Source organism: Hylaeus volcanicus, chromosome 5 (genome assembly GCF_026283585.1).
Source record: "Hylaeus volcanicus isolate JK05 chromosome 5, UHH_iyHylVolc1.0_haploid, whole genome shotgun sequence".
NCBI classification, from domain to species: domain Eukaryota; kingdom Metazoa; phylum Arthropoda; class Insecta; order Hymenoptera; family Colletidae; genus Hylaeus; species Hylaeus volcanicus.
The window spans coordinates 8,535,320-8,557,696 of record NC_071980.1 but is presented as its reverse complement, the minus strand read 5'-3'; the positions used below and the strand labels follow the sequence as shown (position 1 = coordinate 8,557,696).

General features: G+C 47.6%; 1 protein-coding gene across 5 annotated transcripts in view; it reads left to right on the top strand.

The window, feature by feature from the left end:
• The window catches only part of LOC128877077 (regulating synaptic membrane exocytosis protein 2), a 66,619-nt gene that overhangs the window by 32,354 nt on the left and 11,888 nt on the right, over positions 1-22,377 (top strand). For 4 of the 5 annotated variants that reach the window (XR_008457186.1, XR_008457184.1, XM_054124050.1 and 1 more), the window contains exons 8-20: positions 2,156-2,363; positions 3,220-3,483; positions 4,217-4,264; positions 5,719-5,983; positions 6,551-6,802; positions 7,209-7,394; positions 10,933-10,962; positions 12,969-13,119; positions 13,309-13,475; positions 13,564-13,739; positions 14,049-14,286; positions 15,220-18,332; positions 18,999-19,178. Coding sequence is in view for 2 of the 5 variants with exons in the window: in XM_054124050.1 (XP_053980025.1) it covers positions 2,156-2,363; positions 3,220-3,483; positions 4,217-4,264; positions 5,719-5,983; positions 6,551-6,802; positions 7,209-7,394; positions 10,933-10,962; positions 12,969-13,119; positions 13,309-13,475; positions 13,564-13,739; positions 14,049-14,286; positions 15,220-18,332; positions 18,999-19,178 (5,278 nt within the window). In the remaining 3 variants the exon portion in view is untranslated. Of the gene's footprint in view, positions 1-2,155; positions 2,364-3,219; positions 3,484-4,216; positions 4,265-5,718; positions 5,984-6,550; positions 6,803-7,208; positions 7,395-10,932; positions 10,963-12,968; positions 13,120-13,308; positions 13,476-13,563; positions 13,740-14,048; positions 14,287-15,219; positions 18,333-18,998; positions 19,179-20,321; positions 20,479-22,377 lie in introns of all 5 variants that reach the window. The other variant, XR_008457185.1, reaches the window with a different exon arrangement.

The following is a 22,377-nucleotide window of genomic DNA, read 5'->3' as shown; positions in this document are numbered from 1 at the left end:
TTTCATAGGAAAAAATGATCCAACTGGAAAGTTTCCCATTGACAAACGGTATCAGTCGAATGCCGCTCGAAATTGCGGCGACGAACATGCGATCGCAGGAAAGAAAATTGCGTGTTCTTTTGCCCGTAGGCGTTCGTTTCAACCGTCTCTGTAACGCGAAGAACTTGCGTCACCCATTGGGATAACGTTGACGTAATATCCGTGGAAATTTTACGCTTTCGTTTCCTTCGAATGTCGTTTGTCTATCCTCTCTTATCTGGTCCAATATCGTCTTACCATTTCTACGAGGTATTTTTCCGTTCTTACGCGATTCACTTGGCAACAATTTACCTTGTCAATTTTACGCTGCCTCCAACTGCTTACTCCCCAAGGAAATAGGGTAGGGAAAAGCGTCGAATCGAAACGTTTTCTTTCCTGACCGCGTGTCAGCTGCCGGTCCATAGAATTTCAGCCGATTTCATGAGCCGCTGTCGATCCGAAACGTCCAATTAAAGAGGCCGAAAGGTTGTTGAGAGAGAGACGTACCTGGTTCATAATTAATCGAATTGGAACACGGCCAAAGGATATCCGAAGCGGCGAGTCCCGACGACCTCGTTAGACCTCGTCGATCGGTTTCGCGGTGTCTTTCGATAAATCCGCGACGTCAGCAACACCCCGGAAACGAAAAACGGATGTAATTGGCTGCGCTCTGAAACGAACTAAGGAAAACACCGGGAAATTCCGGTCGAATAGCTGCGAGCATTTCACTTGCGCGTTTCCGAGGGCGAGGAAGCTTAAACGAAAAAAAAATTGCGTTCGACCGAAATTCGTGCTTAAGTTCGTAATGAAGAACAGACGCTTCGAGCAGCTCCGTTTACCTCGTCCGAATTTAACGAGCGTTCTTGGAGGAACTTCGGAGACGTATTTAACTTCGTTAGTAAAATATTTAATTACGACTATTTCACCTGGGGACGGTAACCGTAGAACGAAAACAGGAGAGAGGGAATCTTGCCGGGCTCGCGATACGAACTTCCTTTCAATCTCTTAATTAGAGCAAATTGGAGAAGAACGCTAGATAGTAAAAAGGATTGAAACGACGCACCTCGATAGCTTCGAGCAGCCAATTATATCGAAGTTAGACAATATTTTCGTAGAGCAGGGCTGAAACATCGATTTTGTTATCGGGGGCGAAACTTTAAGTACTAACGGAGAAGTCGGAACGCAAGCGAAGGAAATATTTCCAGTAAAATCAGTCTCTCACGCAATTAACGGCAACTGTGATATCGTAACGCAACCACAGATCGACACAATTGGCTGGAAAACCGGAAGGAGGCGACCCCTCTCCCTAAAGTAGATCCACCAGATGAATCGAGTCGCTCTTCGACAGAGAAACTTCACTTCCACGGTTTTTTTTACGCAATCTGATTGTGATCACGCAGCTGTTGCATGCCTGAAACCAAGGAGACTTTGGACATTTGGAGTTCGAAGGGACTGATTGTTGCTTTTTGCTCGTGTGCTCGTCGAAAGCATGCGTAGGAGCATGAATTAGACTATTCGTACTGTTTAGACACGCATTAAGTGTAAGCTTTCTCCTTTGTAAAGCTTTATCATTTTATCATATCTCCACCCTAGAACTGTTAGATTCACATAGTAGCGAACGCTTTTTTCGTTGCGAGGATACGCGAATTCCAACAATTCGTTTTCAATTAATCCGTATTCAATAATACAACGATCAACTCGTGATTGTACAAGTCGATTCGCGTATCCTCCTTGTGCCCATCACACTGTCAGGAAGACTTATCATTCTCTTCGGCTTTCTTTTTTTCGTCAGAGTTACCCGCGGGAAAAATATCCTGCGACCGGTAAGGGAAATCGGTGCAAGACGCGCTAGAAAAATGTTGCGAGAGATAAACGATAGAGCGCAGGATATATTTCCAGGGACGTCAGCCTCGAAATCATCAACGTCACAGTCTGTTCACGAATCACTTCCATAGCGATCAATCTTTGCCACGTCAGAAATTTGGAAATCGACGCTGCGTCACAAAAGTTTCGATCGAGTTGTGAAAACGTCGAAGTGTCGATTTCGAAATTTCGCGTTCCCCCTCATTTCATAAGAACGCGACGCTCAGATAATGAAACGAAAGAAAACAAAATCCATTGTTTCCGCGCTTCGTAGCATCCGTTACCCTGGCAAGTGAGCAGAGACGGCCTGAAGTTCATTGGCCATATGGTGTTGCGAAAACAGCCCGGTTCCGGATGCAGTAGTAGTATACTCGGGCTGAAAGTCGTCGGCGGAAAGCTGCTGGAGAATGGCTATATGGGCGCTGTCATCGAGAAGGTCAAGGAGGGTAGTACTGCCGAGATAGAAGGTCAACTGAGACCCGGTAAGACGATAAATTTAACTCGATCGTCTAGAACTCACCCTATGTATCCCTTGTCCCTTTTAAAACAATCGCTTTTGTCGATCACTTTCCATGCTTCACTTACCTAGTCGATAAGATTCCTCAATGTGTTACTCATCCAGCTTTTCAGCGAAGATAACCGATTGCTTCGTCCTTTAACCCCGGTGCAGCGTTGTGCAGCTGTAGAATATTAAAAAAAAAAAAAAACCATGAAACTTTGAGTTAAACTTTTACTTGACGTCTTTTAGGAATTCATAGATATTCGCTATAATATAAAAATGCATAATTTCTTCGAGGAGGTAATGCCACTAGGGAAATTCCAAATCGGCGCTTAATATACTATTTCAGGCTTGCCAAAAGAAAACTGAAGACCGCTTAGATAGCCCAATTCGCTCGATTGAGATTCCAAATTATTTTTAATTTTGAGTTGCTTAACTTTAACAGCTCGCTCGTGGAACAACAGCTGTAATCAATTGGGCTATCCAGGCCGTCAACGAAACCTTCGCTCCCGAGTCTCGTAATCCACAGCGCCGGCTGTTTATACGATAAAGCAATCGCTTGGCAGCCGTACGATTCGCGAAAAACAATTTAAACAGTCGGAAAAGACACTCGATCCAATCGAGCTGGCCACGAGCATCACCCAAATCACCCAGAGCAAGAATCACGGCGTCAGGATATTTCCTTGGATCCGTTCGGTCCATAAAAGCGTCCAACCCAAACCCCTGTCCTCTCGGTCGCGTTCGCCATCGAGAGATTCCTGTCCGAAGTAAATAAATCCCTCGCGTTCCCGTCCCTGAGGCGATCCAATAGGAACCGACCGGACACTCGACGATTTCAGGTGACGAGGTGATCAAGTGGAACGGGAGGTCCCTCCAGGGCAAGAGCTACCGTGAAGTTTACGACATCATCGCCGAGTCGAGACATGAGCCTCAAGTGGAGCTGGTAGTTTCGCGGAACTTGTCCGCGACGACGGCGCCGGTGACGATGCCTGCGGGGCCGACGCCTTCGACGCCGATGGCATCGAGGAGGATGGCTGCGCAGACCCAGTGGAGACAAAAGCACCCGGAGACGATTCCCGGGCCGCAGCAACCGCATCACAAAGGTGACTATGCGCTCCTCCCCTCGTCTCCGTTCTGTCCTTTTCGTCTTGTTTCTACCTCGAACACGCTCTCAGGATTTGCTCTCGACCGTTCTCTCTTCTTCTCTGTCTCTCTTCTTGCCCTCGATACGAGTTGTAGTGTGTGTACACCGCCGTCGCTGACGGGGATTAAAAAGATAGTTTAAACTTTAAGCTGTCGCAGAGCGTAAGCGTAACCACGTGTTTAGAGGAGACGGTAGAGAAGGTAGACAGTGTCTCGCGATGCTTCGAGTACAGCGTACTCGGTTGCGATAGATGACACTTAGGATGCTATGGAATTTGTGAACGAGTATCGTAGTTGTTTTAAGGGGTGCGTATCGTTGTTTCGCAACGGGTACGCAACTTTTTTTTTTACCAGGGCTGAACGTTGACCGACGAATTTTGAATCCTTCGAGAGTACAATTGGAGAATGTTGCTTTAAAATGGTTCAATTAATACCACTAGAACGAAATGCGTCGTTCGACGAATCCCTGTGCGCGTATCGTGACGTAGTATCACGTAGAATAGAGAAGTTTAGAGCTAATTGTGCGAGATGCGATTCACGGTATCCTTCGAAACGGTGCAGTCGTGAGACACGTTGCCTTAAATCGATCAATGTTCGCCCATGAACTTTGACAAACATCGAATCTCTCTATCGATAAGTAAAATAGACATAAGTACAGTTAAGCCCACTGAAAGCGACGCAATATTGTCACAGATTATATGCTTTTTCGTATTCCAGGTCTTAAGAAATATATTCTATGGGGTAGGCTTCAAATTTCTTAAATCTCGATCCCAAGTAATCGATGTTTTCCTCTGCCCAAACTATTTATCGTATTGTCTCTCACTCCCTCCCGCCCTCACACACTTTTTCTTGCGACGGTTTTGAGAGATACGCGATACGGAAAATGGTAAATGAAAGTATTTGCCATTTTTGCTAAACCGAGGCAACGAGTAGTAACCGTAACCTCTGTGCACAATATCGAGATCGATGCTGAACGATCGACACGCAAAATGATTTAACGACTGTTATCCCGCTTTGTGTATTCCGTCGATGTTACCGTAGAACGTAGACAGTAGTGCTAATGCACCCCTTGCTAACACCATAATATTTACGAACATAGTTTTATGGGAGCAACAACTTAAGACAAGTGACTCTTTGTACGAACGTTTAATCGCATTTGTGTCGTTTTGTATTTCTCCCCGTTGGAAGGACCAACCATTTGAAAGCCTTCTACGTACGGAGCGTCATTTCGCAATTACCTATCTCTGGGCATTTGCATCACGCATCGAAAGCTGCATCTTTGTAATACTGGTTAAGAGATGTATTTGAACGACGATCGTAGTCGTTGTTTTGCTAGTTTTAGCAACACTTTGACTACTATTTTACTTTCCTCGACCACTCGCAAGCGATAACGAGATCCGTACAACAAGTAGGAGTAATTACAATGCGAAACAGTATTTTTTATAATTTGACGATTAGCTAGATGTGTTGTTTTTTGTAATTTGTGTAACGACTAATGCCTTCAGGGTCCGAACGAAGAGAATGCAACACTCCTGATGTGTATCGCACTTGCGACCCACGCCGCGGAGTATGCGTTTAACGCGGACGCATATCCGCGAAGTTTTATCGCATCCACGCTAATCTACCTGCACTCGATGCGTTACATTTGACTTTGAGCAGCTCGAGAGTACCCTGCACGTAAATTGTGATATCTCCCAAGGAATGGACGTATCTACCCAGAAATTCTATTACGATTGGCAATGAAGGGAAGTGACGGGTTTCGGAGAGTCTTGCAGTGATTCGATCGTTGCGCACAGTTTACAGAACGACGAGCATTCGTAAGTTTCAACGAAATTAAATTAATCACTGATGAAACAAACCGTCGAATCACTGCAAACTGACGTGTATCGTCATCGATGATTGTTACCGAATGTTTCAAAACGAAGATTTTGTTATCTATTTCTTGCATACCTTGTATATTTCCAAATCGATCCCTGTAACCCTTATCGTACTTTGCAATTCTGTATCCGAACAATTATCTTTCCAAATCGTTTGTCTACGTTGTCCCTAACGTAACACCTTTGTTCCCTAAAGAGTTTTGTCCATTTTGCATCTGTTATGACACCCCTTTTCTTCGTAGTCTATTCAATCATCCGAAAATCCCATATTAACCGAGAGAATCTAAAGTCTAGATGGCACTGAACGATCACTTGCAGAGTTATACGACGCGAGGCGCGAGAAACCTTCGGTTTTAGTGACCTCGCCTGGTTCACCGGATCTGCACGCTCATGGACGCGTGAGTCGCCATCGATACCCAACCGGTAACACAAACGTCGGGGGTAATCTACAGGTGAAGGTGGGCTTTGATCCTGTGGCGCTTCAATTGATCGTCACGCTGGTCTGTGCGGCCGGTCTTACACCTAGAAGTAACCGCCAGCCTCGGAATCCCTACGCCAAGATTTTTCTTCTTCCGGATAAGAGGTGAGCGAACGTGACTACTTCGGACAGTACGCGCACTAGACTAGCAGAGTGTCACAAAGAAAGAGCTCGGAGCTGTCGTCGTGTTTCTCGAAGAACACGACGAATCGTGTTTTTCTCCCTTGGTAGATAACATCGCGCGACACGGTGTGAAATCGACGAACGTTACGCCCACGAATTTAATGGTTGGCGTGTGTCCGTTCCAGATCGACAAGAAACTTGCTGTGTTTTCGAGCGCGATGTCGAACGAGTACGCTAAACCGATGACGCGTCGGGACGTCTCGCGCGCATAAAAGTCCAAGTTAAAGCTGTCGTCTTTCGAAATGAATCATTTCCCCAAGAAGCGGTTTCACGAGCCAAAAAGATAGCCGTTGAGTTTGGCCACGTTGCCAACAATTCCGCCATTCTCGAACTTCCCCGTGCAGTTTTATTTTCCTGTTCTCTCCCACCCGCGTTCCAAACGAAAACTCTTTCGTTAATGCTCGACATCGATCGCGGTATCGTCCCCATTTACGTATCAATTCCACGAACGTATCGGAGCGTAAACTGTTTGTCGCACTGTCGATGCAGCGAGAAGTCGAAGCGACGCACGAAAACGTTGGCGAACACGAACGACCCGAAGTGGGATCAGACCTTCGTTTACAATGGGATCAGGAGGACGGATCTGAGGGAAAGGGCGTTGGAGATCACACTCTGGGACTACGGGAAGTACGACGCGAACGATTTCCTCGGAGAGGTCGTCCTCGAGCTGGCGACGTCTATGCTGAACGGGGAACCAGAATGGCATCCCTTGATCAGCCACGGGGAACACCGGCACATTAGGTATGCGAATAACGACTCGGGGCGTAGATTAGGACGCTTCGTTTCTTTATGGCTTTGGTATGAGACACGATCGCTGTTACGCAATCATTTGCCTGTTGCAACGACAAAACTAGAAGAGATTAGAGATTGCCGATTGACGAACACTCTCTGCGCTTGTTACCCGCTGAATGCTAACGTGCGAATTCGCCTAGAGCTTTGAGAGGAGCTAAGCGGTAGGCGACAGTCGTTCTCGAACATTAGGCTTAGGGAGAAGGAATCCGTCGACGGCCTTGGATACCCCGAATCGGTAGAGCGGTCGTTCGGCGTACGGATGAATCCGAAGATGAGCGATCCGATCGGCCGATTCTTTTTCTCCTAAGGCTAGAGAAGAGCGGTTAGCGTGAGATCTAAATTTCGCGTTGCACAGATACTATCAGGAGCCCGATGACATGGTGATAACTCCGGTGGACTGCCATCTCAGTCCACCGTCGACGACGTCGCGGCTGAGCGACTCTGACACTTCCGAATGCGATATCATGGACTGCGACGACTCCAGGGAGCAAAGGAGAACAGCTGACGGTGCCAGTATAAGCAGTATCGGCAGTTACTCCAGGTAAGAGGATCCTTCGAAATCTCTCTACGTCGCGTTCCGAACCTCTCCTCGCGTTCCTATCCACCCCCTCCCGTCCGGAACGATACAATATACTCGGAAGAAGAGCGAGCTATTTTCACGAATGATGCAGCGCGGATATCCGCGACGACCAAGCAACTTGTCCGCAAATTGTTTGATCCGTTTTCATCGTCGGTTTCGTCTTTGATTTCGACCTGCGAATACGCAAGTCCACTGCCAATGGTGACTTTGAGACCACCTAGTTTACTCTTGCATCTTGAAATGTGCATCGGTTAACCAACGAATATAATCGATACAGAATCATAATTAATATCGCTACATTCGATTTGTTCGATTCTTCGTAAAGAATGTTTCCCCAAGAACGTTTACGTAATTGCTCGAAACGTTTTCTTCCAAAAGAATTCGCAACCTTAATTTTTATCCGCGACGTAGACCCCCGTCCCATCGCGTCGTTCGACTTCTTCTTGTACGCGCGAGCATATGTTTACCACAGAGGTGGTCTCAAGCTTACGCTCGGTAACGTAATCTACAACGTTCGCGAGCCAAAAGAAGTCCTACAAAACTGCCTCGTCTCGATTTCTGCGAATTAATTATCGGAGCATTTCGAGCTGTCAACAAAGAGACGCGAAGCTGTGTTGTGCAAAGTTCACGCGCGTATTTCGTTCGGAATTAACGTATTTAACCGCAGGGTGCAGCGTACCGGTGTCCTTGGCCGACAGGACTCGTGTTACTAATCTACCAGCGTTACTATTCTCGGCTTAAGATCCCGTTTACACGTCTCGTAACCGGCATCGTAACTGTCGTCGTAATGGTTATTCACCCGGTAGCGTGCAACGCGGTCTTAATCGTCAATAACACGAGGCGTCGTTGCTACTCGAGATTATCCTGGATTCGGTGCGAACCGTGAAATGTTTCTCCACGCGTCTTTCTTGCATCATTGGTTCTCTTCCGGCTCGTTGATGGAGCACGGCTGGGTGTCCGTAAGGGATGGTCGAGATCGATCGCACGACCTTTTATCACGCGTTGCTTTGATTTTCGCAGAAAGAGGATCATTTATTCGACCACGTACGACAACGTGTTGCTGGCCCGATGTTTATAATCTTTCGTCGTACTAGTCTACGAATGGGCTCCGCTCCGTTCGGCGCGCTGGTTTAAGGGAATCGAGTCTTCGTTAGGCAATTTCGAGTCCCATGAAAACTCTAACGGAGTGTTTCTCGGCGAAATCGTCGTAGTGATCGATGATCGTCGTCGATCATCACCCGCGGCCTGTCTTTGTTTTTCAACGAATGATTTCTCACGGAGGGGAGTAAAGCGTCTGGTGCGCGCAGCTTCGAGCCGAGTATCTCTCTGCTTAATTACTCAAAATGTCATCGAAGCCGATACCGTACGCGAAACTCCGACGATCGCAAAAAGGGGATAGCCCGAGGTTTTTGTGTTCCGTACGGAATGTGGCGTCGCTAAGACGTAAGGCCGTCGACGGCCACAACGTCGAAAGAGAGACGGAGACAATGGTGGAAGGCGAAGGGTAGAGAATAGCGGATTGGCGGGGCGGGAAAGAGAATTAGAGTGAGATAGAAAAGGAGAGAGGAGGCCGAGAGCCAAGTTATAAAACTGGGCAACAAGCCAATTGACATGCCAGTTGGCCTGCAACCACCGCTGGCTGCGGAAGCCAGCCCCTGAACCCGTATCCATATTAATATTCCAACGATGACGTCCGATCGTTATTTGTGAGTGCAAAGTGCTTTCCAGTGAGGCTTCTGATCCTTTATTTTCCACGACAAAAACGGACTGCCGGCAAAGTGACGGGGGCGGGGGATAGAGACGAAACGAGAAGAGGGAAACTCGGTCTCGCTACGTGACCGGTGGGAAACGAGGAAAAAACGTCGGAATGAAAAAAACAAAGAGGATCGGAATGGAAAGCCCACGGCTACGAACAGTGGTAACCACGTCGGACAGCGTGTCTAAACAAATCCACTTTGAATGCAACGCTTAATAAAGTTTTTATCGTTTGCACGGGGTTTCCGTGCGATTCGTGCAATTTCCTCGAATTTAGTGTCCTTCGGAGTCAGTGATTCGCGAAGCACCGGTCACGTTCCGAAACGAGTTAATCGACTTCCTTTTGAATTCGAGAAACCGTTGCACGAATCCGGTAAAACGTACTCGCGAAAAGTGTGGGGAGAGGGGGACGATCGAGTTTATCCGTACACGCGAGTGATTAGTAATCTCCGCGCGGGAGAAATTTTCGTGTGTCGTGAATAAGTGTCTGGTGCACGGTACCCGCGAACCCGCGACACTTTTGGATTACCCGTGTCACCGATTCAAAGGCCAAGCAACAACGAGGATGCGAGGCGCAGGAGTTTACCACCACCTCCCTGTGCCGATGGAGGGAACGTATTTTCAAGAAGCGAGGGCAGATCTTCTGGCCTCGAATCCCGCCGCTTTGTCCTGTTCGTCCGTCTTGCTCTCTCGGTTACCATTTCCAGCACTAATTGGTCGAGCCTTTGTAAATTTATTCCACGGATGATGCTCTGAATTCAAGCTGCGCCCCTCGAGTGGGTTCTAGTCGCTTCTCTAGAAAAGTAATGCGATTGCCGGAGCCGAGTAGGGACGGGAGGGTCGAATGCTCGCCGGTCGCTCGCTTTCATTTGTAATCAATCGCCTTATCTCCGACCCTCTTCGATTCGAGGGTGCTCGAATAATAATAATATCTGAAAGTTCCGCGAGCTCGTTGAAAATTGCACGACACAGCCACGAATACGGAGGAAAGTTGCGAATCTTTCGTCGAAAGTTCCGCGAAAGCCGCCTCCTCCTCGATTCCCTCGGGCTACGTTACTTTAAATTTTTCATCGAACGTCTCGCGCGCGGCACGCGAGAACCGACGCGGTTCGTTTCCAAAGGGTGAGAGAGACGCTCGACACGCCTCGAGGTCGGGTTTGTCGTTCGATGTCGTGAATCTGTAGAAACGATTCGGAACGGCCGCGTGCTTCATTAATCCACGTGGCCTCAATCTGCGTGCCGTTGACCAATTTTTTCTCTCTGTTCGTTCTCGCGACCCAACACCCGCGAAAAAGTCCGCGTCAGAATAATTGAAACGTTCCGATGGGGGAACTAACCGCGAGGCGCGCGGATATTTAATAACCTTCAATATCGCCTAACAGGATTATTCGGAGGGGTTTCACTGGTTACATTAATAAATCCATCGTCCAAGAGTCGATTCGGCGGTCGCAACGTGTCCGCGAGATCAGATCACTCTCTTTTCTTACGTCAGCCGCGTTTCCTCGATTCCTCTTTCGTGGAGAGCGTGCAATTGTCACGATTCACGTGTACGAAGGAACGAAGAATCCTCGAACCTATTGGCGTTCGATATTTTCTCGACGACAGAACTAACCGACGAGCTTGAATTTCAAAGCATTTTATTTGACGTGAAACCCGAAGTTGAATAATTTCGCGTTGGCGCCGGCCAGCCGCCTCGTCGAATTGATTTCATTTGTAATCGTGTGCTCTGTTATTTATTTTTTAGGTTTCATAATATGTCATCAAATTATAAGCGGTACGGTCATTTCAACTTATATTTTCTCCTCTTTCACGAATCACGCAGTCACACGTCTTGCATTCTCACAGCTAAGTTATAGCGTTTTCGCGCGTAGATTCGCGTCGGTTGTACTACAAGTACAACCGGGAGACACGTGTTCGATATAGAGAATCGTTCGTATACCGACCCGTTCTTCCAATCGTTAGATCGTTGAGAGCGCACGAAAGGAAGCATGATGGAAACCGCGTCAAAAGAGACGACCGCGCACTTGTTAGACGCCGCGTTGTATTTCCAATTCTCCCAGTAAAGGACGGACTAATGATGGCGCACTCGTACGTCATCGTTAGAAGAGAAACGACGATACAAGCGTACAACAAAATTTCCGAATACCGTTCAACGTTGATGCACTCGCGACGCAAAGTCTGTTGCCCCATTTAGAAGAAGGTTCACAGAAGCAAATCCCTTTTCACAATGAACGTTTTCTGATGCTTCGAAGGAGCGTTCCGATGTCTCGCCAGATTTGCAGTTAGCGATCGAAATTGTTGGCGAGACATTGGAATATCTTTCCAGAAAGTCACAGACAACGTGTGAGAATCTTTAACGCTAGGTTTACGGAGGATCCAAGTTTTTTTTCAAGGAAATTTAGGATCATTGCGTGGATAAGAGTCAGGATAGTCAGCGATTTCTGTAACTTTCAATGACCATGCTCCGCGAACCTAGTGACTTACAATTGGTCGGGTTGCAACGCGACTTGCTTCTCTGTCACGCGTGCACCGACAGGAAACAAGTTACCTGACGAAATGAAATTAGCGAGTCCTGAGTTGTGACGGTCGTGAAGACCATGCGTAAAAAACAGTGTCTCGTTTCTCGTGGTAGCCGCTGCCAACGGATCGAGTCGCGCGAACGACGTATGTAGTTGGGCGCAGAGATGCAGTAGGTCACCGATCACGTAGGCACTCGTAGACGTCATCATGTCATCGCTTCTCGCATCTCCCACGTTCACGTTTATGAGACTTAGATTGCGATAGGACATGGCTTCTAGAACGCTTAGTGCAACGCGACGCATCGGCCGGGGTGGCTCCATTCCTTCCTCGAGGCTTCATCCGCGCGATTTTGGGTAGCATCCAGTTCTCCTGGACCGTTTTCCGTTACTTCTGGGTGTTCCGTTGCCAGGAACCGGGACGATGACGGTTGGTTTTGTTTCGTGAGGTTCGCGCGCGATCAATCGTCCCGAGACGACGCCGACGTTCCGTTACGCGTTTGGCTCGGCTGATTACTGCTCCGAGCCGCGAGTCTCCATTGTTTACAGCAGCCAGCTTTTCTTTAGCGGGATAGCTTCTTGGCAACGGAAACGTCCTTCCATTGTGGAGGACACCACGAGGAGAAGGTCCAACCCTTCTGTCTGGCTTCATTGGCAAGTAAATCGTAAAGATAGCTACTCGCGGATCGCAGGAATATGCATTTGCCCTTTGCAGATCGAGCGGTTTGCGAGCGGATCACCGCGGAATGAGGTAATAAGTATTGCCGTTGGAAATAATTAATTCCGTATTCACGCTAAGATTAAAGTTGAACTCTATGAAAAGAAGCAAGTAGAATTTTGCTCATCGTTGAAATTCTGGCACCGTTTGCACGATACGACGACAAAGGAATAAATTGTTCCAAGGGTCAATAGTTAGTGTCTCAGTCTGTCCACTATCTCTCTCGCCAAGTAGGATGTAAATAATTTGAACGAAAGCTTGTTCGCGCGAGAGACTTTTGACTATCGATCGCGGGATCCTCCCAAGTAGTAGAACTCGCATCCTCTGTCTTGGTTTGTCGCTTTCCGAGCTCATTCGTGTGTTGATCAAAAGACACGAAGAGCAACGCAACGTAGAATGCATATTTGATATAAGCATCGCCAATGAGAACCAGCCTGGCCGCATGCACTCTGTAATCTAGCGCGAGATCACAGCACTCGCCCCATTTAACGTGTAAGCAACACGACGATCACTAATCGGCGAAAAAATGAACGCATGCTGGAGCAGCCACTATTCTAGTCCCCCGCCGGAAAGGGAGCTCTGCATCGACGGGGAGCACCGGAGTCGAAGGGACATGTCGCCGCAGGGGCGTAAACGAGCCGCTCTCATGAACCGTGACCAGCCCGCGTCTATATCTGGCTACCAGACCTATCGCAAGGTGAGCCGTTACACAATTCCGTCAACTAGATAGTTCGACGAGCAAGTCGTGAACCTATGTAGTTTATACGCCTAAATAGTGTTATATATCGTACGACAGTAAAGATTTCGGAACATATCAATGAATTCGCAGCGTAATTGATTTGCTTTCCCATCGAATACAATTTTCATCAATTTCTTGAATTCTCAGGAGGATATTCACCGAGGAATGATGAGTCACAGGTCGCATAGCGCAGCACCTATGGACTCGCCGAGCCTTCGGTATCGAGGAAGGTCTCAAAGTCCCACCGGTCATCGGTCTCTGTCTCCACCGGAACACAGATCCATGCCCTACTCGCACGGTTACGTATCAGCCAGGTATGAACTATCGCAAACTTGGCGATTCTTGCGACGTGGACGAAAATCGAACGACAAGGGCCAATACGCTATCGTTTACGTGTTCCAGATTCGGTTCGAGATCAGCAACGGCTACTCCCACCGGTTCGCCGAAAAAGAGACAGTTGCCTATAATCCCGGCAGCTCTGAAGGAAAGAGCCGCTCAAGATCTCGAGGAGCGAGCTAGATTCATGAGACACCACAATAGACAGGTGCACACAACGTACAGGAGTACGGGCACGGGTGGTAAGTCCCTTTTCTTTTAAGCTTATCAACTCAAATATGCGCGAGTCTTTGCAAGGTTTATCGCGTGGGTCTTACTTTAGGTATATTGTATTTTTGGTCTCTCTCGTAGGCAAGAGGTTTTAAAAAAAGTAAATACAGTCATCTCTCTCGATAGGGCAAGGTACCAATTATTTAGATTTCTGCACACTAAAGTGAAATTTCCTAAAGTGAAATTTCCTAAAGTGAAATCGACCTACTACGATATAACTTGTCCGATGAACATAGATCCGTCGAATACGTATACTAATGGCAATGATTTACATTGTACAGGTTGGGAAAGACACTATAGTGGCTTGTCGGACTCGGATCTTCCTTCGATAGATCACGATCCGTTGTCTTTGCCGCACAGTCATGCTTACCGAATACACAGAACGCAAAGGGGACATTTGAGTCCGGACAAAGACGTACTTGGGGATCTCGGAGACTCCGATATGGAGAGTACAGCCTCCGTGACGAGTAGTGCCTTCAGTACGCAATCGGAACGACCACGTGGTTCCAGAGGACTAATGTGAGTATAGTTCGATGTCTAATGTATAATAATTTCGAGTCGTTGACCTTGCATTCAAAGTCAGTGTACAGAGCAAGACAAGTTCCATAGAAAAGATAATATCCCTTTAGAGGAGACAGCCATCCACTGTACCAGCTCGATACGACACTTGGCTATTACCGTGTTACTTTGATTTTTTGGTGTATTATCTTGTTCGTCTACGTTTGTATTTGTCATGATCACAGTTCACTCGTTCGGTATAGCGTAATCCTCGTACGATTTTAAGTTAGTTATCGTTGCGTTCGCTGAATGACCATGTACATCGTGCACAGAATGGAACATTTGGTGGCTTACCTTCTCATCAACGATAATCCCTGAATTAAATGGACATTGCCGAATGAAATGTCACCCCGTAGTTGCACTATTCATTTCCTCCGCCTGCTTGATAGGTTCCCAGATCCTTTCGCGCTCTCTTCGAGGTTTCTACTGTTAGTGGCTAGATTGCACCTCCTATGCACTGTGTCAATGTCCATTTAATATCGCCCCATTCTAATAAAGCAGGGATTAGTGCGTGGCGTTGGTCGAACGGCTAGGTGTACCTACGTTTCAACACGTCACTGTACGTATGCGTGCTTTCACCAAAATACTAATCAATCGTCGCACGTCCTACAAGACAACCTGCATTTCTTTGTTCGGCGAGTGACAATGCAAAAATTCGCAGGTCAAATTCTCTATACTGTTGCTTGTAAAAATATGCCATACATAGAAACAGAAAAACCAAAAAAAAAATTTCACAAGAAAAGTAAAGCGAAGAAACGCGTTCGATCGATCGCGAACGTGCAAGTAGAGTCATTTTTTTGAAAGTAAATAAATAAAAATTGAAGAATGGGCTCACGAACTCGTTATGTAAACCGCAGAAGCGCTAAAACTCTATATGAAAAACATTGTTTGCAGACCGACAGTTAAAAACGTTTTAATACCCGGTGTCATATCCCCTATGCCCCTGCCCCCTAGGCGCAATAGGCGCAGGCACAGACTTAGGGTACCCTGCAGCGAATGTCACTGTCCGAACAACAATCCCACCAAGCCCAGGAGCAACAACCCCAGCAAGCACAATCCCACCCCGCATCCCCTCGTACGGAGCAAGTCCGCAGTGGTGCGCTCGTTGTACAGAAAGATGCGTACGCCGTTCACGAGGTCGCAGACCGTCGACGAGAACATGCTGAGATATTACAGCCCGGAGACCAGCGAGTACAGCGTCTCCGAGGGTTACATACTCAAGCCAGAGGAGCTAACCGGTAGCTCGAAGAAACGTATACCGGAGATATACGTTGAGGATTGCCTTCAAGTCGACTTCAACGATCGTCTCATCGACAAGTTTCGAGACAGATACTCGTCGCCATATCTTCTGGATTCCGGTATGCGTAGACGGTCGCGTAGCTGGCAGGACCGTACCGGAAGAACCGCGAAATCTAAATACCAATTCCTCGCGAGAGGCTTACACGATTTTAAGGACGACGTCGGCATTAGAAATCTAGACGTTAGCTTGCGACCGCGTAGGTCTTTTTTATTCTCGAAGGCTAGGAGCTTCGATTACGACGTGCTGCACGACACCTATTCCGACCGTTACGGTTTCGGTCTGGGCGCCGGTTTACTCTCGCGAAGAGCAAAGAGCTTCGAATACGACACCATATCCACCAGCAACATATTCAGCGACGACAGTCTGAGAACGGCTAGAAGAAAGCTAAAGAGGAACCTTTCGATCAACGATGCCGGATACGGCGATAAAATACCCGCTCTAGGCGATCAGAGTAAATCGTATTTCGATTCGAACGGCGACGACAAGGTGCCCAAGAGCCTTTTCAACCGGGAAAAGAATTACGATTACCTGCTGAAGCAGGATCACAAACCGTTCTACGGCTACGGCGCTCAGTTCTGTTGCGACGGAACGGAGATTTACATGCCGCGTTTCGATAAACGAGCCATCGGTTTCGCCGGCACAGGTAAGAGTTATCGATACAACCTGACGGGCGAAAAGTCCTTCAGAGGCGACGATCGGATCGGTCTCAGAAACGTTCTCCGCAGGGAAGACCCTACCAAACGAAAGTACATAGACTCGATGTTCCAAGAGCACGATTCTACCTTTGACAGAGATATATCGGAGAAACGAACCAAGAATCTGGACAGCGGTATCTGCGACCCGACCAACGAACACATCTATTGCAGTATCGACGAGGCTCTGTCATCTGGCGAGAATTACGGCCAGGAAGTAGACATTAATTGTTCCCCGCTTTGCGCGGCATCCGATCTAGATCATTACGACAATCAAAGAATCGCCGGTCGTGCTCGCAGACGAACGAAAAGCAGCGAATCTTACCTGGAGAACGGATACGACGGTTACGACTGGGACATCGAGTACGACGAAGGGTTCGTCGACAGAGGGAGAAACGACGATTACGATCAACGATTGTACTCGTACGACGACATGAACGTTCAGGTGCCGCGAACCGATAGACAGACGTACGAGGACGAGTATTACGATAGAAGAGAAGATACTCGACGTGGCAGCACGCGTAAAAAGAGAACGTGCCTGTATGTCGACGACGAGTACCGTGCCGACGATTACTGCGATTATCGTTCCGCGGATGAGTACGATTATCAAACGCACAGTGGTCCCGAGTGTAGTCGCGCGGACCAATATCACGATAGCTCGATGCCGCGAAGGAGACGAAGGAGAAGCAGAAGAGGAAGCCGAGAAACGAGTATCGGGATCTACGAGAATCTGCCACCGTATCGAGAAACGAGCGTCAAGCACAATCTGTCCGTGCCGAGCTATAACGAGAGTAAAAGAATGATGCTGCAGCGTGCGGAGTCGTCGCCCGTGCTCCGCTCGGACGAGGAATTGAGCTCGTCCGAGAGAGCCGAGAGGGCGAAACGCTTGTACCGTCGCAGAAGAAACAGCAGCTGTCCCGAAGCCAGAGAGCTACGTTACTACGATCCATCGCGAAGAAAAGACGAAGAAAGAAGCAGCACGAACTTCGTTCTGGACTCGGACGAGGACTTTGGCTCGATGGAAACGGTCGTGTGCGCGGATTGCTTCCGTCAGAAGAACGATACAGGCGCTGCTCGCGATAGTACTAGATCGGGATACTACGAGACAGAACAGAACGTTTACGTAGACTCGAGGTACGACTACGGTGTCGATCAGCCTTGCGATTGTCCGGAAACGTGCGAATTAGCTAGGTCGGGATCTCTACGGTCGTCTATGTATCGCGGTAGGCGTAAGAGTAGCTGTCCAGAGTGTCGGGAGTTAGCGATGTCCTCCGAGTTAGGTAGGTCTGGGTCGTTGTCACGTAAGGGCGAGGAGAGGAGGGCGTCCGTAGAATCGAGGCATAGGTATCGTAGACGAAACAGCAGCTGCCCGGAGGCTAGGGACCTCGAGCTCCTCGACAAGAGGCAGCAACAGCAACCCCAGCAGCAAGGCCAACAGCATACCGGCCAGCAACAGCAGCAGGGTAGTAAGAGGAACGTAGCGATCAGCGACACCCTCGAGTACTACGAGTACTCGATGGAGAGCGAGAGCCAGTGCAGCGAGAACTGCGGATTTGGCCCGTGCGATCCGCGTAGGCCCCGTAACCGAGCACCCCGCCCCGGTAACGCTAATTCAAGTCTCTTTGATTCCCAAACCGCTACCTCCGACACTGCTAAAAACTACCACCCACGGGCCGTCGATCACCACGAAACCTCACGAAACACGAAACCATCGTCGCGCGACAACCTCGACGAATCCGTCGTGGTGTCAACATCCCCGTCGTCGTCCATCCGGCGGCGTTCGCGGAAAAAAATTGCCCCCGACGACGACGCCAACGAACAACGACGTCACGTCGACTCGCGGGATCGTCGATCCTCCTCCATGCCCGAAAGCAGCGAGTACAGCGGTCAGTCCAGCTCCTACGAGAAGACGTCCAGAAGTCAGGCTGCCGATAACGAGAACGACGACCATGGCAAGAGGGGGCAGTTCGCCAGAAGCCTTAGCAACACCGACGCGCCACCAGATGATAAAGTTGGTAAGCCATCCTTTGGTTCTCTTGCCATCCTTTGGTTCGGAGCTCTTACTATCTCGGTAGCTTCGCACAGGCGGTATATTTTTCTCCAAAGTCGGCCTATACGAAAATAATTATATTTCCTGAACAAATTTCATCCCGAAGCTGGATAAAATTTCTTTACCAAAGATGTAGGATGTTTTATCTGTTGCGATAGCTGCTTTTTGGACGAGTTGAACGACCCAATGCGTACACTCCATTGTACAATAGGTCTCGCATATGTATCGTAAACGTATCTAGTGTCGCTAATGTCAACGATCTTGCTCAAAGTGTTTTGTCTTCACCTCGTCGCGAGTCGTGTACCCAAAGTCGCTGCATAATTCGCTTATGTCTTTGCAGCGTGAGTCGTTCAACTCGTTATAAAGACTATATTTCGAAATCTCCTCCGCTTTCGAATCAGTACTTTCCATCCGAAACAATTTTCCAATACGATGCGTTCCCTATAATTGGATATCCCGTAGGTATTGTTTTGTGAACTAATCGTCTTTATGTTTTACCAGTTACAGAAAGATCGGTAATATCTTGGTCTCGTATCTTTTCTTTTTTTCTTATTCGCCTATTTTATACGTTATTTTTATCAATCGCGTCACCGATTACCGCTGTTATGTTGACGCGACTTTCATTCTTCAGACGGTAGTTTGAGCGATACGGCGATCGGCTTGAACGTCGAAGACTCCTCGAGGAGAGGTCGCAAGAGCTCGCCCGGGAGTAAAAGCGGAAGCGGAAGTAGCAGCGGTGGCGGAAGCGCGGTGCAGTATCAGTCAGGTCTGGGGAAGAAGAGTAACAGCACCAGCCAACTGTCTGCCACAGGTAACACATCGTCACACTAGTCGTTTCTTCCAATTTCACGTTTAGACGTTGCGTGTCGTGCATTGTTATCTATTCGCAAAATTCGATTACTCGTCTCGGTTACCAGAAACCGATTGTCTCACGCGTCATGACTATCTTAGCGCGATAATCTAAACTACCATCTCTGTCTTATCCTTACGTCTGAATTTAGTCTGTCTCTTTGTAATATATCGATAGTCCCTCGAGAACTAGCATAGCATTTAGCTTAGCGCCATTAGTAAGTAGTTGCGGCGTGCTCTCGCTATGCGTATCATTGACCCGAATGTGTTTATCATTCGAATAAAATCTGTTTGCCGAGGATATCAAGGAAGCATCGATAGGAATTAAATCGTCGGTTTGTTCTTTCGCGATATCCGAGTCGTGATAGAGCAAACAAAACGAACGTGCAGGTTCGAGGATTCTTTGGTGGAATGTAGCGTGTTACAAAAACGATATCAAGAGCACGCCGTAGAAGAGCAAAAAACCCAGTAAACGGGGCAGTATGTACATTCTAATCGTATTCTTGTTTTCTCCGCCATCCCTCCTCATCTCTATCCGCCTCTCTTCGACATGAACACATTCACACTTTACTTCTACCAACCAACCATCTCTCGACGCTGGGGACCACCATTCACGTCATCGATCTGCACCCACCTGCACGATTTCTCATCGTGGCGGGCTATCGTCGCTCGCGCGATCGTGTCACGGGACAACACTCGACGCGGATCACCCCGATCGATCGCTGGAACGATCGCTTACGGGTTAATCAAAAACCTGTATCGAACACTCAAAAAACACCTCTTGTGTCGGAGGATAAACCGAATACGCACGTTATATATACGATGCCGTATTATACGAAACCACACACATAAAAACCGACACCGAATACTTGAACTACATTACACCACTATTCTACCGTGCAACCAACATGAAATACAACCACTACTGCCAATACTACTACTTCTACTACTACTACTACTACTACTACTATTACTACTACTACTACTATTACTACTACTACTACTACTACTACTACAATCACAACAAAAAAAAACTGTATCACGTCACGCAAAAACCATAACATACCACGTGCGTCTGTTGGTGGTACATGCGTGGGCGACGAAGGACGAAAACGGCGGCTAGGATTCGGGAAGAAGGGCAAGTCGTCCTTTACAGTTCATAGGAGCGAGGAGGTTTTACCGGAGGACACGGCCAGCGGAAGGAGCGGACGACAACCGAGTTCCGCCAGCAGCGACGGCGAGGGTAGCGGCGACGGCGACAGGTCCGAACATCCTGCAAATAACAACCCTTTTACATATTTCCTCTTTTTAATTTCATTTCTCGCGAGCCCTTTTCGTTACGTGGGAGCGAAGGACGCGACGTCATCGGTGCAGGATCCTCCTCGAGTGTCGCTTTTTTTCTTTTTTTTTTTTTTTTATTCGCGATCGTATTCGCTCGAAAACTTTCTCGACAATGGCCCCCTATCGAATTGACACGAGTGAGATTCTTTCAAAGAAGGTTCGTCTGGGCTCTCGATAACGATATTCGCAGTCTGCTTTCGATTTCGTACCGACGCGGCGGACGCGTTGGTCGTCGAGAGGATGTCGAATGTATCCCCGACGCGGAGAATCGAGCCTTCGGCGAAATGTGAGTACTAGTTGCAAAGAGACAAAATTACAGCAAGAAGAACGTGAGCGGCGTGATCAGCCTGCGACATTTTACAATATGACAAACAACAACAATAACGAGACACAGAACATAACTTTTTTAGAAGAAGTTGTGCTTTAGAAAGGGGACTGTGCGAGATGCTCGTGACTATAGTCGGAAAATACTCTCTTTGAGACCTTACATTTAGAAATTAGAGCACAATCTCATTCGACGAAGACAGTATTTTGCGAGGGTGCACGATTCCCGGTATAGTCACGAGGCAATTCTCCGCTTGTCTTCTGTTGGCGCTAGATCGTAGAGACTGTTTCTACGTAGTAGCGATGCGTGACTTTTAGAGGAACGTTTGCACGAGTTTCCTGAGCTGTATCGCAAGCCTCGATGAATTATCGTCAAGTTATCCCGCTGCTTTCATCGATTCGAGTAACGAAAAAAAAAAAAAGAAATACTCGCACGGAGGAGTACATTGAAAGAAAATCTGACCACAGTAATCGAAGAGTTTTCCGTTAAACCATTCGACTCGAGAAGGAATACAAGGGCTGCATTTGCGGCTCAAGAATCTTACGTATTAGCTGCGCAAGTACATTTGTTCGTGTCGGGCTGTCCTATTCGTGACTGTAGAATAGTATCGATGCGAGTTGATGCTGGCAATACGTCGCGGTGTTCTGTCTGTTTTGTACAGCTTTTGGAATTTTAGGTGAAACACGTGGTCAGCTTGTTGCGAGCCTCGGTTGTAGCCGAGACTCCGTAGACGGTAGGTAAGTTGACCACTTGATTCGTTATTATTTATTATCTTAGAAGCCGCTGTTGATACGTGCTTGGGGTGAGGCGTCTACTCTACCCGTTACGGCTTTTCATTTCTTGATGTCTACAAGCGTTGCAGTGTTCTCATGCGCATATTTATACACATACTCGTGTGCACACGCATACAAACAAACACACACACACACACAGACATATATAGACATACACAAATATATATATATTTCTTACAGTTACCAAGCAAACAAATTCGTTGAATGTAGCACACAATCTTGTACATTCTGCCTTGCGGACACCTCTTACGTATTTCTTTTAAACAAATTTCGCAAATAAATGATTCGCGTCTGTACGTAAGTCACGTGTTCGAAATGTATACGAAAGATTCGTTTAGATGTAGATGTACGTAACGAACGGGTTACCAAGCGTTACAATTGATCTCTGTGTACGTACGATACACGAATATTCGCGCGATATTGTCGCAGCAAACGTTTACGACAAACAAAAACAAATAGACGTGACGTTTATTAACGGAGCATTTCGGGATTCCGCTATGACGCTTTCTGCGCGCTTATGATCATAGGCGCAACGATAGAAAATAGTTGGACCTAATAGCCGAAAAAAAAAATCAAGCTTTCGAGTGTACTCGAATTTCAAACAGCCGTCGACAGTGCATCGTTGATAGAAAATTGAGTCTGAAAACGCCAACGACAAACGTACGTTTCTTTTGCAGGCCACTCTATCCGTTGGAATCGTC